General features: G+C 39.3%; 1 protein-coding gene across 1 annotated transcript in view; it reads right to left on the reverse strand.

Annotated features, from left to right (window-relative positions):
• The window catches only part of ATXN10 (ataxin 10), a 71,503-nt gene that overhangs the window by 26,136 nt on the left and 26,149 nt on the right, over positions 1–19,218 (reverse strand). The window contains exons 4-9 of the mRNA XM_081861398.1: positions 18,463–18,559; positions 16,570–16,734; positions 8,138–8,218; positions 4,750–4,897; positions 2,872–2,980; positions 1,373–1,536 (exon numbers count right to left, since the gene is read on the reverse strand). Coding sequence (XP_081717524.1) covers positions 1,373–1,536; positions 2,872–2,980; positions 4,750–4,897; positions 8,138–8,218; positions 16,570–16,734; positions 18,463–18,559 — 764 coding nt within the window. The remainder of the gene's footprint in view (positions 1–1,372; positions 1,537–2,871; positions 2,981–4,749; positions 4,898–8,137; positions 8,219–16,569; positions 16,735–18,462; positions 18,560–19,218) is intronic.

Raw genomic sequence — 19,218 nt, forward strand, 5'->3', positions numbered from 1 at the left:
AGGTGTTATTCTGCTCTGCTGCTCTGCCTGGAGAGATGGGATGACACCTCCCCTCTAGAGAGGACATTGCAAGCTGAAGATTCCCTGTCTCCAGTAGGGGGAGTCATCCCTATCAGGAATGGGGACTAAAATTCACAGTAAGAAAAAAACCTGTTTTTTATTGCCAAACAAAATTCCAAGTATTTCAAACTTGACTATTCTTCCCCAAGGGAAACTATGAAGAAACAAACCTCACCAAAAACAACCTCACACAAGTTGTCAACAAGAAGTGAGAAACCATTGTAAAAAGCACTTATTTCAGCTCAGTGAGCTATTTTCATTGGTTTACAAATGTATTAAATGCTGTAACACCTATACAATGGCAATAATTTTTCTATATAGTGAAATGGAAAATTACACTGCTGCAGGTCAGATAATATTTCAGCCTATTAAGCCAGGATATGCACAATCATTTTTCTTGCACAAAAAGCCCCTTCACTCCATTATTCATGTAAGAGGAAATTAAAGCAGGAAATAAATATACAGTTTATAGTTTCCCATTTTATCTAAAGCAGGAAACTATGGCTACCAGTTTGGGACAATTAAACACTTTCTAAAAATGGTGGTGTAACACCTTGACTTGTTCCAAATCTGCTAATAAGTTTCCCAATTCAGATGAAACAAGGAAATACATTAATAAGAGTTTTCCTTGTTTAATTGCTGCAAGTCACAAAGGGAAGAGGAAAGGGACTGTGTGTGTGGGCAAAAGGTCTGTGCACCCCTTCGCTTAATGAACTGAGATAGGACAATCTGAAGATTTCTCAAGCCTCAACTAGCCAGTGGCTTATAAACCCACCTCTGAACTATGGTGAATTTGAGTCACTAAATGCTACCCCTGTCCCCAATGGAGGCTGAGTTTGCTGACAGATCAAATCTATTTTAAAAGATATGTGATGAATCATCTCCATCCCAATTTGCCTTGGAGAATAAAAAATAAATGGTGGCTTATATTTAGTGCAGAATTAGTTTCTTGAAATTAGTTTCAGTGTTTGTTTTCAAAAGTATTAGCTCCTACAGCTCTGAAGCTATGCTTGAAAGTTTGCAGACCCTGCCTCATAAAATCTCAAAAGTCAGCAGGGTGGCACAGTCAGAGCTAATACCCTCCCTATAATAAGTAGAAATTTGGTATTTTAGCATATACATGCAGTCCTACATGAAACACCAGGAATTAATGGAAGTGATTTTAAATATTACAACTGACTTAAAGCACCCTAGCAGCATACCATATTTATTACTTACTTGAGACTTTTTTTTGCAAAATTTCTAAGATATAAATGTCTTTTTGTACTATGAACTGCACAATGAATTGCTTACAGTCTTTAGCTTTTCTTACCTTGTCTTGGTTAGCCTTATTCTTGTAACATAAATTTCCAATCAAACGAATTAGATGTGACTTAAACCCCACAGCTGGATGACAGCTTTGTTCTTGCCCAGAATGAGTCACTGTGAAGATGTTTGTGCTCTGCTTCCCAGCAAGATGTGTAAGCTGCAAAGTTTCTAAACAGAGAAAATAATTATCTTTATAATGCCCATGATACTTAAGTTTTGTTTTACTTCATAGTTATTAACATATAATTACAAAAGGAAATCAATCTATATCTTACTGCTATTGAAAGAAACACTACTAAAATCTGGAATAGTTTGTCCCAGAAGTCTCCCCAGGAGGGGAACCAGATGGTCCTCTTTGCAAGGACAGAGAGCTGAAGGAGAATCTGGGCACAACCCGAGAAGGGGAAAGGTGGCATGGGGAGGTCAGAGGGGAGATGTGTGTGTATTTGAGGTCTCCGAGAGTATCCTGGGAATCATTCCGAAAAGTAAAAACAGAAAATGCATTAGACAAAATATTCCTGTTCAAGATCAGGTTCCTGTATGTGACATTCTAACTCATGTTCTAAATGCACTGGTTCAATTAAGGCTAGTATAATGAGTCATATTACTGCAGTTTCCTGAAGTTAGCCAACATTTCAAGCATCAAGTTGAATGTATTTTGCAGCATATTTAAATATGCTGCATAAATACTTTAAAAGTTGCTGGCTAAGAATGTTCGGAAACCCTCAACATTAACATATGGTTTCAGTGTTCTATGCTGTCAAGTGTTTAATTAGTCAGCAGGGCTATTTGGGTGAAAATTCATAAAAGTACTTATTGATCTCTAAGCTCACTGGTAAACTCTTTTGCACCAAAAGTAGCAAATATTGCTCAGTGTGCAACTTTAGAAATTATTGTTTAGTCCTCTGCTCTGGTACAATAGATAAGAAATCAAACAGAGTCCTTTAATTCATAAGCCTAGTTCACATGTCACATAGAATCAGAGTTAAAAACAAACTACAATTTAATTTGAACCAACTCTAGTGCACACTGCTGAAAAGTTCTGGCTGTGCTCCTCTCCAGCTCCAACTGCTGCCATAACACCAAGGTATTATAACATTTACTACCAAATTACTTCACAGGAGCATTCAAGTTTCAATTCTGTTTCACACATTCTGTACAATGTGAAGAATAAAGGCATGCAGAAAGTAGTGTGTGAAAATTGGTTCATATATGTAATTTTTTTAATACAAGATACACAATATCTTGGAATAAACATATATAGCACCAAAACCTATACCTGATGTTTTACCTGATGGTTAGCTAATCCTTTAGCAAACCTTTGAATACCTTTTTCATCCAAATATAGATATTGGAAGACATGCTATCAATTTTCTGCTTCCTATTTTTAAGTTATTGGTCACAACTGTCAAGTGTTCCTTATAAAACCTACTTTCAAGCAGAATACAAAGCATTACTCCTTAGATTATTACATTTTAAAAACTGTGTGTGCTTCTTACTTACTGACAGTCACCTCAAGCAAATCAGGGCAAGCCTGCAGACATTCCAGATGTCCAGAGTTTGATGTCATTTCACAAAGAACATCAACAAGCCGGATCGTGACTACTGCTTCCTATGAAAAACAGGCAACAGTTTGAAATCTCAGCTTTCACCTACTTAAGAAGTAAATTTCTAGCACTTATGGCAGCAAATGCCTACTGAAATTGCCAGATGGTATTAGAGGATATTGCACATGGTCATGGGGTAAGCTTTACTTGCAAACACAGTTCCTTGTCCCAATGTTTTGTACAGACTGCAGAATTCAGGTTTTTTTGGCACTGAAATATTATTACCCTTATGCTGAATTTTTTACAACCTTCTTTGGTACAGTGGTGCCTCGGGTTATATACGCTTCAGGTTACATATGTTTCAGGTTACGGACTCCGCTAACCCAGAAATATTACCTCGGGTTAAGAACTTTGCTTCAAGATGAGAACAGAATTCGTGCTCTAGCAGCACGGCGGCAGCAGGAGGCCTCATTAGTAAAGTGGTGCTTCAAGTTAAGAACAGTTTCAGGTTAAGAACAGACCTCCAGAACGAATTAAGTTCTTAACCCGAGGTACCACTGTACCGATTTTTTTCTAATTCAAAAACCTTGTAATATAGTCAAATGCAAATGAGCATATTGTACTACAAATATCCAATCAACCTCAGAATCACAAATACATAATCAAGAACAGAAATACTGCTGCAAGGGTGATACTCTAAAAACTAAACACAAACTTGAAATAAAGAAATATAAAAAGTCTCTAGCTACGTTAGTTTCAATATAAGATTGTTCTGCAACAGAATTAAATAGTTTGTGGCAAAGTAATTATATTTACATTAAAGTTCAATAAATATTCATTTGAAATAATGTGCAGTATTTGTGATTAGATAGAAAGGGAAATTATTGTCATTTGCATATTATTTATTCAACCTGAGAGCTGTTGCTTGGAATTGTCTAACTGCAGCTGGATTGATCTGTACCAACTGTGGTAATTGCAAATCATCATATGCAGAAAACAGATTATATAAAATTTAAGACTAGAAAGCGATAATTATGGGCTACAGCGGCAGAGCCGTGTGTTATATCATGGCTTTCCTGAATAAGACAGGAATTACCCTTGCAACTGAAAATCCAGTCCATAAGATAGAGAAGTGTTAATGTTTGGATAAAGGTCATCATAAATCCAGGATTTTCTAAACTGCATGAACAAACCAGTTAACAGAAACAGCAGGTCAATCTGTTCCTGGATTATATCCATTTGAGAAGATGGTATGATTGTATATTTTCCTCCTTTCCAAATATCTATAAAGAACTAGATTTCAGAAAGAGGTATGGTTTCCAGCCTTCTCCTTGACATTTTGTTCAAATCAGAAGACTATTTTCCTTCCCACAGGGAAGAATTCAAACAAAGGAATCCCCCATTTGTAGCCTAAGAGAGTACAAGTAATTTTCAATGTGATCTAGCCACAAGTATTAGGATGAACTGTATCAGCTAATATATCAACTGTGTGGCAATACTACAGGTTATTACTGGGACATGCATATCCAAACATCTCTGATATTTCATGCACCTGATACTACAGACTCAATCACCACGATCTCATAAATTGGCTCATGAGCTGTTTGCCCACCCACAGAACATCCCTATTTGTTTCAAGACAGCAGAAAAATCCATGGATGCAGATTAACATTTGATCTTTAAATGTCTGCTTTCCTATCAATAATGTCTTGGAGGACATGTATGGAGTAACTCTCTGTAGTGAGCTGAACTGGTAAATGCAAATGAGAGCCACAGAGCTCTAGATCAGACCAAGTTTCATCAGGTTTACAACATCAGATAAAAATGTACTTACCTCATCATCGTCATTTGCTGCAAAAGCCAATATGAGCACGGCTTGACATTTCCCCTTGAAACAACTTACAAGAAATTTGGCTGTTTCTGCACTGATAACTGCATTGTTTTCACCAATTTCGGACTGTATCAATTCTAAAAACGAAGCCCTAGAATAAAAATGCAAGCCTTGCTTATTTACCTTGAAGTATACCGAATGGAGGGCACAGTCAATATATTTAAATTAGACCACAGATGCTAGGCCACCACAGATCTCTTGATGCCTCATGGAGTCTCTGACCAAAAAAATTCCAATCCACACCTTAAGTATGATTTTTACTTACCTAGATATAAAAATGTTTATATACCACTACTCATTTTTTTTAAAAAAAATCAGAGTGGTTTACAACAATTAAACTGAAGTAAGAGGTAATATTCACTCAGTTTATCCTTCAGTCTATACCAGATGTGTGATACATTTATTTTATTAAATTCAGGAAATGACCCATTTTTTGTTTTTCTTTCTTGTTTAAGACTACAACTCCCATAATCCTTGACCCCTGGAGATGCTGCCTGGGGCAGATGAAAGTTGTATTCCAAAACAGGGCACCAGGCTGGAGTCTGCTGCTTCAGTAGAATGAGCTGACAATTTTTGTCAGTATTGAACAAGTATTATGCTGGCCACTAGCAAAAGATTAACTATCAGGTTTCTTTGGTACATTCATTATACAATTTAGAACCATTGTTAGTATGTCAATTTGCAAACTGATCCTTATTACTTGAGCCCAATCATTTTGAACTGTGGGCAATCTTCATAACATATAAGTCTGCATCCACCATTCCGCATTTCAAGCATCCAAACATATCCATTCCATATATTCATTCTTTGATGTGTCACATATTATCTAGAGTATCTTAAATTAGGTCTCTTTCAATGATGTATTGGCAGAAAAGTGCTTTTTGGCTCCTATATTTTCGGCCCTACCTCTCTGAAGAAGTTCCAAAATCTTTTCCCCAAACGATAACCCTCATTTTTTCCAAATTTAAAAGGCAGTACAGTTTGATAAGATACATGAATATACTCCTTTAACTTCACAAGGAGTCAACTGCCTAGGTTACAGTCTTCCCAATTCTTGTGTTACAAAATGTTAACAGCCCCCACCCCAATTTAAGTTGGCCAATTATTGTTCAATTAATAAGATGCTCCCTTGAGACGAATCCTGATTCCCAAACTATATCCCAAGTCTTAAAACTTGCTAGGGCTGCAGCCAGAAGTGGCATGCTCTGTGTGAGGGAGCCCCCTGGCAACTTTTTATATTGTTGTTTGTTTGTTTGTTTGTTTGTTTGTTTGTTTCATAAAATGTATACACTGCTTGATTTCTTTTGCCTGCTATTGCTGACAGTTCTACTGCTGGCACCAACAGTGAAAAGTGATAACTGACAGCTTTGCTTGTTCCTTATGAAGCTTATGTAAAGTGTAGGGCCCAGGAAGAAACTGTCAAGGTAACAAGCAAGTCAGAGGGTTGGGCATGGAAAGGGCAAGTGCTGTGTTTACCAACCGTTTATTCATGTATTTTCTTAAAGTACAACTAAAACTGTAACAAGGGGAAAGGCAATGGGCGGCAGGAGCTTAATCTAAACCCTGTAAAAATTATAGCTCAGGAGTGGCGTCCTAGGGGTGAGAAGTCTGTTGAACCTTTCTTTCCTGCTCTAACTCTAGCAGGGCAGCCTTGGGGGACTGCAGCAAACCGCAGCTACAACCGTAGTTCAATTTCAAATTTAGGGTATGAAACTGACATCTTAAAACTAAAGGGTAACTTATACGTCTAAAAACCTCAGTGGAAGCTTACAACAGGTTCGAATTAAGGTTAAGTGCAGCATATAAACTAAATGGTAAGGGCAGGCCTCAAGCCAAGTTAAAAGCTCAGCTTTTGCTTCAGATTCAAAATCAGTAAAAACTAGTTGAGTAAAAAACATACTCACTTAAGACTGTAATCCTAACTATGTCTAATCAATAGGGCTAACTCCCATGTAAGTGGGGTGAGGAATGCAGAATAATTCATCATACGTTGTCCGCTCCCCAGAGAAAAATCCCATCCACAGGGTGCTAATCTAACCTAAACTGCCTTTCATAGAATCATAGAGTTGGAAGAGACCACAAGGGCCATCGAGTCCAACCCCCTGCCAAGCAGGAAACACCATCAGAGCACTCCTGACATATGGTTGTCAAGCCTCTGGTTGTAAAGACCTCCAAAGAAGGAGACTCCACCACACTCCTTGGCAGCAAATTCCACTGTTGAACAGCTCTTACTGTCAGGAAGTTCTTCCTAATGTTTAGGTGGAATCTTCTTTCTTGTAGTTTGGAGCCATTGCTCCGTGTCCGCTTCTCTGGAGCAGCAGAAAACAACCTTTCTCTCTCTATGTGACATCCTTTTATATATTTGAACATGGCTATCATATCACTCCTTAACCTCCTCTTTTCCAGGCTAAACATACCCAGCTCCTTTGGCCGTTCCTCATAAGGCATCGTTTCCAGGCCTTTGACCATTTTGGTTGCCCTCCTCTGGACACGTTCAGTTTGTCCGTGTCCTTCTTGAACTGTGGTGCCCAGAACTGGACACAGTACTCCAGGTGAGGTCTGACCAGAGCAGAATACAGTGGCACTATTACTTCCCTTGATCTAGATGCTATACTCCTATTGATGCAGCCCAGAATTGCATTGGCTTTCAGGTTTCTGTTCACTAAATAGTGGTGCAGCCAGTTGCTGGTCCACATCTCCTTATATTTTTTTTAATGAGACCTGCCTGATTGTGTTAAAAATATGTATATTGTAGATTCTGACCTCACTTTATATAATGTGCAACTTCTACCCGACCCATCTCCTTTTTGAAGAGTAGCACACTTGCTCTTTTCCACACACAGAATTTATGTGCATGTTTGTGCTGACTGAGATATAAAAGAACACGGCACAAATGCATTGTCGCATTCATTCTGCACTTCCTTTGCAAGGTAGTGAAGCATATCTAAAGTTATTTGGTACAAATCTGTTTTTTTTCAAATAGCTATTAAATGGCTGTATAAGTTGAGCCATAAAATACAACAGGGTGCGGTGCACTTATGAAATCAAGGCATAAGCATGAAATCTTGTCTTCATTTTCTCTTTCTGTGTGTGCATTTCTTACAGAGTAAGGGCGCCAACCTGGATTCTGCAACCCCTATCTAAATCCCTGCCAGTTGTGGCTAAATTGTAATGTTAACCAACCAATTTAAAACCATTACTGACATAGAAACATGTATTTAGAGATTCTGTGCCAACTATGAAACCACACTTTTTTTTTTTCAAATCATGTGAACAGGATACTCTATATGGAATGCTAAATGCTGAAACCCACATTGGTTTTTGGGGTTACCTTTCTTGATTGCTCAGTTTGGCATACATGGCTTTGACCAACTCGGGGCACTTCAGCAAATGGTTGGTAACAATCAAGAACCTGAAAGAGGAGGAAAAACAATAGGACAAACTGTTGTTGGTTGTAGGAAAACTGCAAAAGTTAGCTACTTTGCACTGTGCAAAGTTACTGGTAGTTCACACTGGCATTTTATAATAATTGGTCACTAATCAAGTTACATTTCTATCAGTACCTGCTAAACTATATAAGAAGTAAACAACAACAACAAATTTAACTATTTTTTTATTTGCAACCATGGACATGTGCAGTGCCGGATTTACGTATAAGCTAAACAAGCTGTAGCTTAGGACCCCACTGTCTTGGGGCCCCCCCAAAAATTTAAAGGGGGGGGACTAGATGTACATTTCCAAAATATAAGATAAGTTCAACAATTACTTTGATCAAAGACATATTTTGTTATGTGCAAATGGCTTTAGATACCTATTGGGTTCATAAATTACCATATAGCATATATTCAACACAAAAAACCAGTGAAAATTTGTTGTTGACAAAGGACAGCTGGACATATAAAGGGCCCCATTACCTTCAGTTGCTTAGGGCCTCATCAAACCTAAATCCAGCCCTGGACACGTGTCGTTAGAAATTCTAGCCTATAAATATATTTGCTAATTGCTACTGCAATCCCTAACCTCCTAAATTCATGAAGGACCACGTGTGCAGCCTGGGAGTCATTTTAGACTCCTAGCTGTCCATAGGTTGCCAAAGCTTTGGTTCTCTCCGATCCAAAACACCATGCATTCCACCAAATGGTGCAATCCTCAGACCCCTCAAATATGCTAGCTTAGTGGTAGCATTGCAAAATATAACAAATCCTCCCCCCCCCCCCCGCTTTCTGTCCTGGCTGGCAACACTTCAGAAGTTGGTCCATTGCACCTCTGTTCCTTGACCCCAGTTTAAGAAGATTAAATAGTAAATGGTATTTTAAAAATAAATAAAAAAAATAAATGAATTGGATATTGTTCAGGCAGACTTAAACGTAATATAAAGTAAATAGGAGACACAAGAATACAATCATTTGTAAATGTCCAGAAGACAATAGGTTAAACATGCTAAATAGATAACTCAGTTATGATACTGAATTTCATATGCACACAAATAGTTGGATTAAATTCCCTGTCCCACGCAAGCCAGGACATCTTTGATAACAGAAGTAGGCAAATTCCTCTGTAGATTTTCCTAAACTACAAAAATGGAGATTCCCCATCTAATGTTCTTTCCGCATGCACCCCTTTGTCCAATGGATCATGCACTGCTGCGTAACAAACATTTGAAACCTTCAGGATTCAATCTTGGACAAAGATGGAAAAAACAATCCTAATTTTTTTTAGCTGTTTACTGTGAATTTCAGGTGACCAAGTAACCAACTAGGCACTTGGTTTTGGAGACAGTCAGAACACTAAGGGTTCCTATATATATTTACATGAGCATGAGCTCCATTCAAGTCATGTGCTATGATTTCGCTATAAACAGGAGAAGGGAAGATTTACCAGATTACAGGATTATTTCATCTCAAACCAAAATAGTTGCATTTCCTTAAGAAGCAAAATTACACCTTTTACAAGTAATAAATCTGACTGATTAAGGAAGGGGGTTGGAAAACAAACAGAATCACAACCAAGTTACACATTAAATGCAAAATGGGAGTACCACCAAAAATGTCATAATCCATTACGCTTGCCCCATGCAATGATACCATTGCATTCTGAGTTTTCCTTCTCTCCAACAGCCTATGATAAGGAATGAGACATGAAAACTCACAGAATGACTTCACAACATGGCGTAAGGGCTCTTAAATATTACAGATGAGAGTAGGCAAATTCACCAAGGGAATATGCCTTTTCAGCAGCATCCTCATGTTGTGCGAAGTATGTCCCTTGACACTCCAAACGGCCAGATCCACTTGTAGCCCCACCCACAAAGGCCTTGTGTTTATATTATGCAATGTGGCCCAGATTCAATGCTGAGAAGAGGACCATTAGATGTGCTTTGCCCAGCTTCAGTACAAAAATCATTTCCACATGGTGTTTGTGATTATATTAGTCACAATTCCCATTCAAAAGTCAAATATAGTCATGGCTTTGAGAGAAAACTATTAAAAGAGTTCTTGTAGAATACCAGCATTGCTTCTACAGATGTCAAGTATCTGTTGCAACGCTACAATTAAAGAACATTTTTTCCAGTGAGAAATAGCTATCAAACCCTCACTTGCACTTGGAACTTGTAACATGAGGAAACTCCAACTTTCCAGGAATTAAAAACAAATTTGGTCTTTTGGAGAGCACACAATTTTGTAGGGGGAAAAATAAAACTATCCCTAAGTTAGAAAGGAAGGATTTTCAACCCATAAGAGGGCAGAAAAATATTTTTACATACAGCTAGAGAATACTTTACACATCATAGCATAGTGATTATACAATTCCATGACTCCCTTTTCAAACTCTTCCTCGCAGCTTCTGGTCTCAACTACTGGCTTTCCATTCATGATTAGCTCCACAAGCTTAAAGTACCTACGAAGTGGGGAAGGATAATGCTATTTTCTGGTCTTTAAACTTGTAGAAGAGAGGTACAGAATCAGCTATACAGTCATACCTCGAGTTGAATGTGCTTCAGGTTGAGTGCTTTCAGGTTGCGCTCCGCGGCAACCCGGAAGTAACAGAGCGTGTTACTTCTAGGTTTTGCCGCTTGAGCATGCGCAGACGCTCAAAATGACATCAGGCGCATGCATGGAAGCGGCGAAACGCGCCCAGTGCACATGTAGATGTGCTGTCGCATCTTACATTCTGTTTGGGATGCGAACGGGGCTCCAGAACGGATCCCGTTTGCATCCCGAGGTACCACTGTATTCATATATGCTTATTCCAGTTAAGAACAAATACGAAGAAGGGCACAGTTTAGTTTCTTCTCCCCCATTATCCACTCCTCCACCACAACTACCGTATATCAACAGATAAAAATGGTTCCTCCCCAAATAATTCTGCTTTTTTCTGGACTTCTTATGTCTAGGTATAAACACACTTGGAATAAAGTTCTTGTTTCCTCACCTCAAAGGGGGTATTTCAAAACTGGAAAAGATGTAGAAAAAGTAAACCAAAATGATCAAGGAAAGGTTACAGTGTTGGGGGCTTACCAGTTGAGAGAGAAGGTGAGTAAGAAGAGATATGATAGAAATTATGCATGGTGTGGAGAAAGTAGACCGAGAAAACTTTTCTCCCACTCTTATAATACTAGAATTTGGGGACATTCAATGAAACAGAATGTTGGAAGAGTCAAAATGGGGAAAAGGAAGCACTTTTTCACACACTGTACTATGGAATTTGCCGTCACAAAATGTAGTGATGGCCACCAACCCAGGATGGCTTTAAAAGGGGTCAGACAGATTCATGGAGGTTTAGGCTATCAGTGGTTACCACTACGGTGGTTGTGTGTTACTTCCAATATCAGAGGTGAGACGCCTCTGAATACCATTGCTGGGAATCACAGCTAGCTACGAGGCCTGTGCACTAGGACCTCCCTTTCCAGAGCCAGTCTGCCTCTGAAGACCACCAGGGAGGGCACACTCATGTCCTGCGTAGAGGCAGAGCGCAGGCATCTGCTTGGCCCGGTGAGACCCGGATGCTGGACTAGGTGGGCCACTGGCTTGATGCAGCAGGCTCTCCTTGGGTGCTCAGGAGGGAATGCTTGTTCTAAAATTATCTAAAGACAAATAATGCTTTTTCTTCAAATCAGTAATTTTAATATGACAAATGTAGCTGACTGAAGCTCATTGACGAACCCTTCTTTAATGGAGCACCAGTCCTAAATCTAGTCTGTAATTGAATATCCATAGTTTTTCTAAATTAGCTTTCATAACATATACTGGATAAATTATAATGCATCTTTGAAGCACTTTTCCCTATCCCAGATATACAGTATGTGTTTGCAGGTTCAATGTTTAAAATAGATAACATATGGTGTCCAATGTTGTTTCTTTTCCCTTTTACAGGCAGTAGCTTTCAAAAGACACAAGGCTCTTCTCTGCTGTTGATTAGAGCAAACCAAAATAGAAAAAAATTATCTGACTTCTTGAAGACTTTTAAATTTTCCAGTGCCTAAGGCATGACTTTTCATCTGCTTGCGTGTAAAGAAGTGTTTTTTTATACATAAAAGGGGGAGGGGGAGGGAAGGAAGAAATGCAACTCAGAGAAGCAGTCGGATCAATTTACACTGCAGTTCATGACATTCCCATCTTATTTCTGCTATCTCCTCTCCCTCTACCCAAGAAAACATATGAGTAGATAACCACAGTAATGATTACAGGACTGGGATAATAAACAGGGTAGAAGACGACGGATATATATATATATATATATATATATATATATATATATATACACACACACACACACAGACTATATATCTATGATTTGGCACAGTATGTATTGCACAGAACTCACACTCTCAGTCAGCAATGCAATACATCCACACAAGATCCTTGCTCTATTTTGTATTATTATTATGGCCTATGCTAATCATTACAATATAAGGATTAGAGAAGCTGCCTTATAATTAATCACCCATCGGTGTATTTAGCACAAAACTATCCCCTTTACTATCTAGCGGCTATCCAAGATTTCAGCTAGATGTTTTCTCCACCCCTGATACCTGAGGTCCTGGATATATTGTGAGGTAACTGGATATATTGTGAATTAGAAAAAAAATAGAATCATAGAGTTGGAAGAGACCACAAGGGCCATCGAGTCCAACCCCCTGCCAAGCAGGAAACACCATCAGAGCACTCCTGACATATGGTTGTCAAGCCTCTGCTTAAAGACCTCCAAAGAAGGAGACTCCACCACACTCCTGGGCAGCAAATTCCACTGTCGAACAGCTCTTACTGTCAGGAACATTTATATATGGAAAACCTTTTGTCTCTCTGACCAATCTACTTGCAAGTAAGCTACCCCAGGTTGCACATAATACAGGGTGCAGCCAAGTGGACAAGCCAAGTGGACAGCATCCTATTTGCTTACATCCCTAAGCCCACGTTTCTGCCACAGTGAGTTGCCAAGTATGACTCTTAAAGATCAACTGAGTCCCAAGACCCCTTGGCCAGGCTACCTTCTAAGGAGACCAAGTTAAACTGCTTTGTGTTTTAAAAAGGAACCTGTATAACCTACCTCAGTACAATTCTGCACCTGAAGAAATCCAGGTTACCATATCTAGTGAGGCCAAGTTGCTCAGTTTAAGCAGTGTATATTTCTGGTAGATGGGAAGAGGGCTCAACTTGTTTTAGATGAAAAACAACAACTGAAGAAAGCTAGATACACACACACACACACACACACACACACACACACCTTCAACATTAATAAAATGTCCTATCCCCCCCCCTTTAAGGCCACTACTGTGCTAGAAAAAATAATTCCCTCACTTAAAACAATAGCGTATACTATTTCTGTATATAGAGTATATCAGTCATCAGTCAGCCTCTATGTAAGAAAACAAAAATGAGTATACTGGGGGGTTTTTTTGGGGGGGACGGGACAACTAAATATGCTAATAAATTTGAAACTAAGGCAACCACCACAGTATATCAAAGTAAAGATGGTATCTTGCCTTTCACATTTAAATATATAAAACCATGGCTAACTCTTTGAGAAGAATCTCAGAGACAGAAGACTTTTTAATAATCAAAATATCTGTTTCTGAGCACAACTCAAAGTCTTGGTGCTGACCTTGAAAGCCCTAAATGGCCTCGGCCCTGCATACCTGAAGGAGCGTCTCCACCCCACCCCCCCATCGTCCAGCCTGGACACTGAGGTCCAGCACCGAGGGCCTTCTGGTGGTTCCCTCCCTATGAGAAGCCAAGTTACAGGGAACCAGGCAGAGGGCCTTCTCGGTAGTGGCACCTGCCCTCCTATCAGATGTCAAGGAAATAAACAACAACCTGACTTTTAGAAGACATCTGAAGGCAGCCAGTGTTAGAAACTGGGGTAGAAAAGCTAGGAGCCAAGTGGCTTCTGGGACCTGGGTTGTGGGCGCCAAAAGAGAATGGCTAGTTGCCACAGGAGGGTTCAGCAACACTTTTTATTTATCATTTTGATAAACATCAACTAATATGCAATTCACATAAGTGACACGATTGTGAATATCATTTTTATCAGAAATTATTAATACATGTTTAATTTGGTGTTTACAATAAAAATATTGGTACCATACTTCAGTTTTCAAAACACTCTACTCTTTATTATTAAACTCCTTACCATATTGTCTATCCTTAACATACACTACTGTACAAGGCTTCAATGCACCTACATTTCAGTAGTCATTGAGTGTCAACCTGACACAAAAAATGGCACCCAGACTTTTTGAGGTGCTCGCAAATGGAGAATCTTTAGGCACAAAATGTGCCTAGTGCCCTGTACAGGGAGGTTTTTAATGTTTGATGTTTTATTGTGTTTTTGATATTCTGTTGGGAGCCACCCAGAGTAGCCAGTCATAGGGGCGGCATATAAATTAAAAAATATTGTCACGGGCTCAGGAGCAGAAGCACAGGGAAGGGAGGAAATGGAGAGCGAAGGGGAAGAATCTGAGGGCAGCGTAGGAGAAGATGACAGTGACCCGAGAGATTCCATGAGCCTCTCCAGCGAATCGGAAGATTCACAGAAGGGGGCGCCGGTGGCCAGGGCAAGAGGGGTCCCAAGGGGGACACTCCAGAAGCAAGGGGCCAGCGGGGACTCCCAGAGCAGCAGTTGGAGATTAGGACCAGCTTCCCCACCAGAGCATAGTGGGGGGGAAGAGTCCCAGGTATCGGGGCCAGCGTATTCCCCAGCAGGGAGAGAAGATGAGTCAGGGCTGACCACGCCTCCATCGGAGAGTCAGGCAACGGAGGGGAGGTCAGGTCCAGCCAGCATCCCGGAAGAGGGAAGCAGTGATAGAAGCAGTGTAACGGTCAGGAGGAAGGTCACTGGGTTGGCACGAGAGCCAATTTCAAATGTACAGGCGCGCGGGACAGCAGAGAACGAGGATTGGGAACCAGGTCCTAAAGCCCGCCGGAGGCAGGGGGAGGAGTCAGGCGACTCAGCGTCAGAAGAGTCCAGAAAGGGGAATGCCTCAGCGGGCAGGAGGACCCAGAGGAGGAGAGAGCAGAGGAAGAGGTGGAGCAGGGCTAGAATCTTAAACTGGTGTCAGGGGGGAGGAGATTCAGACGGAACTTCGGCGGTCTAGGGTTTAAGACGTAGAGCTGCGCGCTACGGCTTTGAAATGGAAACTGAACTTCAATAAAGACTTTTGTATATAACGACGACCTGGCGTTGGTCCTCTGTGAGCTGGGACCTTGGGGCAGCTCTGACAAATATATATTGTTATTCCTTGTAAAATGCATTATTTACAAAATTATTCCAAAGCTTTTTTCTCACAGCAAAATCTAGCTATCACAACCAGTACCAAACTCCACTTGTGTCAAGTTGCTGAAAATCTACCTCTGTTATTCTTCCCAACAATACAAGCTCTGGAATAGGATAACTCCAATGCCCTAAGGAATCTTACTGATTCTGTAATGGCTTCTTCAGATACAGAGTAAAATAAACTTTCCATTTTAAATATTGCTTTTCCCTTCATCTCCTCCCAGAACCATCTCCATCACTCAGCTGGGATCAATGTCCATCAGGTCCTCCTCTCCCTGAACTGGATTTATTATAGCAGTTTACTAACTAGACGTACAACAAAAGTCATCAAAAGGAATGATGGTGATGAATCTCCTGTTCAGGGTCCTAATACCGTAAGCAGCAAGGAGCTCAAGGCGGGCACAGCACTCGCCTCACTTTCCACTTTATTGTTTCTGACAGTCAGAAAGCAGTCTGGATACTCATTCCTCATTGTGTCATTCAAAGAGGCACAAATAAGTGTGAATTCAAATGAGAATTGTTTTTCACTTCCTGTATTAGTTCAAAAAGTGTGAATAAGAGAGTTTCAAATTTCTCACCATCCCTATCTGCAAGTGGCATTTTATTTTAGAGTCCAAAGAGCCCTGCAGACATGCAAAAAAAAGCCCAACAACTTGCACATCCAAAAGGGTTTATCACATTCTCCTTCCTCCTACAACAACTTCTAGCAAGAGATGAAGAGTGTGAAATTATTGTAATTATGAAACACGTGACTTCTACCAGAGACTATGGAACACCATTGGGCATTCAGTTCTTTCAATCCCAGCCTTATTTTGGGCCAATATAAAGTTTACATATTGTTAAGTTCTCTTAGAATTAAAATCAATATTAAGTTATTACAATGTATTTACTAAAAGAAGTTAAAAGCAAGCTGCACATCTCATCTGAGAAAAGACAACTATCAAAGACTTAAGGTAATGTATTGGGGAAAAGGAGAGGTATACAGACGTCCATTCCGATTCCGGGTACTTCCTGGATGCCTGCAGAACAGCAAGGGCAACGTTCAAGTTGCTTTCTTCCTGTAGTTCTCTTGTCCTCTCAGGGTTAAGACAAGTGAAAAGAACCATACAGCAATAGGAAACCACTTTCTCATCTTGATGTTTCAAGCAATTCCTCAAAAACAAAACGAAAAAACAGGAATATTTATTGTTCTGGATTGTTTAGGCTATGTACCAACAGCCAATATGTAATGCACCCAACTCTTCAAATGGTGATGGGTATTTACTGAATCTAAGAATGTTGGAAGGGACTTTGGGGGCTATTTTATTCTAATGGATATCCCCAGTTAATCCCTCAATGTGTAATGCAATCAATCAATCAATCAATCAATCAATAAAATACCATCCGAAGATCACAGGGTGGTTCACAACATAAAAATACAAAATAAGAACACAAAATACTTAATAAAACAAAAACAAAGAAAACAAACCAATAACCCCACTCCCACAAATACATTTAAAAAGCCATAGAATGTAAATCAACCAAAGTCCTGTTTATAAAGAAGTGTTTTCACTCACACATCCATCCATCCAAAAGTTTGCCTGAAACTAGAAAGGTCAGGATTGGTTCCTGTCTGGTTATGCTAATCTAAGAATTGTTACTGAAGCAAGCAAGCACTGAAGCTGTATTATTATTATGTCATCCTTTTAACACCAATTGCTTTGACACTCTTTGGAAACAGAGAGGGAATTCATACAAAGTTAAGCGCTTCTGTTTATATGAATGGAATGGTAACTAGAAATGTTTAAATTGTGATGCTGTGTACAGTGTTTTTTACTTCATTGTTTGCTACCTTGCCCTCACAGTTTTGGGAAGCAGGTTAGAGTTGTGGCCAAGTAGAGATTTTTAAATAGAGATTTTTCTATTTAAATCCCCCAAACTCTGTCAAACTTTGTTCAAAAACTTTGTTGCCTCATGACAATGTTGCAATGGGCAATTTAAAAAGTAGTTTGCAAATTCTAAACAGTGTAATACAAAGTCATTAGTTTTTCATTGAGAAAGGAGTTTAAGGTTTCAAATACTACTATACATTTCTGGAACAATTTATTTGAATTTAGCATCTCCTCTTAGAGGTGACGTTAGACTAAAAAGTGGGGTTGCAACATTTATTTAATCAAAGTTACTCCAACCAATTAATTAACTAAAAGTAGGCCCCAAATTAATATCAGGCAGCAATTTTTTAAAAAATGTAACTATTTTAATACTATAACTGACAAAAAATGAGTTGGCCAGTGCAATATTAATATAACCATTTATTCTTCTCTCACATGCAAAAGGAAATGTGTTATCTAAAATGCTGCCATCAGGAATTTGTAAATCATCTAAAAGCAAGTAAAGTTATTCATATACTGAGTTATTCATATGTGATTAATACCCAAATTTATGCAGCTTTAATCAACAATTAATCAACTGACCAGGTTTTCTTGAAATTCATAGCAGTCCTATTAAAACCTAGCTGTAAAGAATTTCAAGATCCTGTTCTAAATTCATAACTGATTTTTTTTATGTAAACTGTGATATTTTGGTCAAGATAAACTTGTATTTAGCCAAGCATTAATGAATTAAAACCCATTGTACCTACCTGCATATGATTTGGCACAAAACGTTAAGCATATTAAGCCTACTGGTGATCTTGCGGTCTATGTCAAAAACCAACCCAATCTATGGTCAAATTTAGAACAAGATTTTTTTTCCAGTTAACCTGATTCCTGTGATTAGCATACACAAATAAAGTACTACTCTCCCATTCTCCAAAAACACATTTTAGGGATGGTAAATAAGGTAACTTAAAATATAACCATATAATATTTCATTTGTTGATGGGCGGGACAAGATGCTTACAAGAAAAGTGAAGGGAAAGCAAGAGTCCAAATCCTGTGCTGAGAAGCTTTGTTTCCAGCTGCAATGTTTCCAAGAAACTGGAGGCTACAGCGAAAAGCTGAAGGGGAAAAGAGAGAATCATTTAATTGCCCAGTCAAAGCGCCTCACAACATATCAAAGCTATCCAAAGAAAGCCACAATAATCTAGTCCAGCAGCACATTAGTGTTGCAAAGCTACGCACATGTGGTTGGAACTAATTGCAACTTAAATCTAGGAGACTTACTCTGAGGAAACATGTATAGGATTAACATGTTCACAAACTACAAGCTTGCTATGTATTCACAAATTACTAGATCTACACCATGGGTAGGCAACCTAAGGCCCGGGGGCTGGATCCGGCCCAATCGCCTTCTAAATCTGGCCCGCGGACGGTCCAGGAATCAGCGTGTTTTTAGTTGCGTAGAATGTGTCCTTTTATTTAAAATGCATCTCTGGGTTATTTGTGGGGCATAGGAATTCGTTTAATTTTTTTACCCAAAAAATGCAGTCTGGCCCCACAAGGTCTGAGGGACAGTGGACCGGCCCCCTGCTGAAAAAGTTTGCTGACCCCTGATCACCTATTTAAAAAAAATTCTAGAGTGGTGACTATGTTAGTCTGTTACAGCAAAGTCTTCTGGCACCTGAAAGACTAACAAATTGATCATTTCATAAGCTTTAATGGACTCAAGTCCACCTAATCAGATGCATGGAATGTTATCTGAAGGAGGCAGGCACAT

Source organism: Podarcis erhardii (genome assembly GCF_964252035.2).
Source record: "Podarcis erhardii genome assembly, chromosome: 5".
NCBI lineage: Eukaryota > Metazoa > Chordata > Lepidosauria > Squamata > Lacertidae > Podarcis > Podarcis erhardii.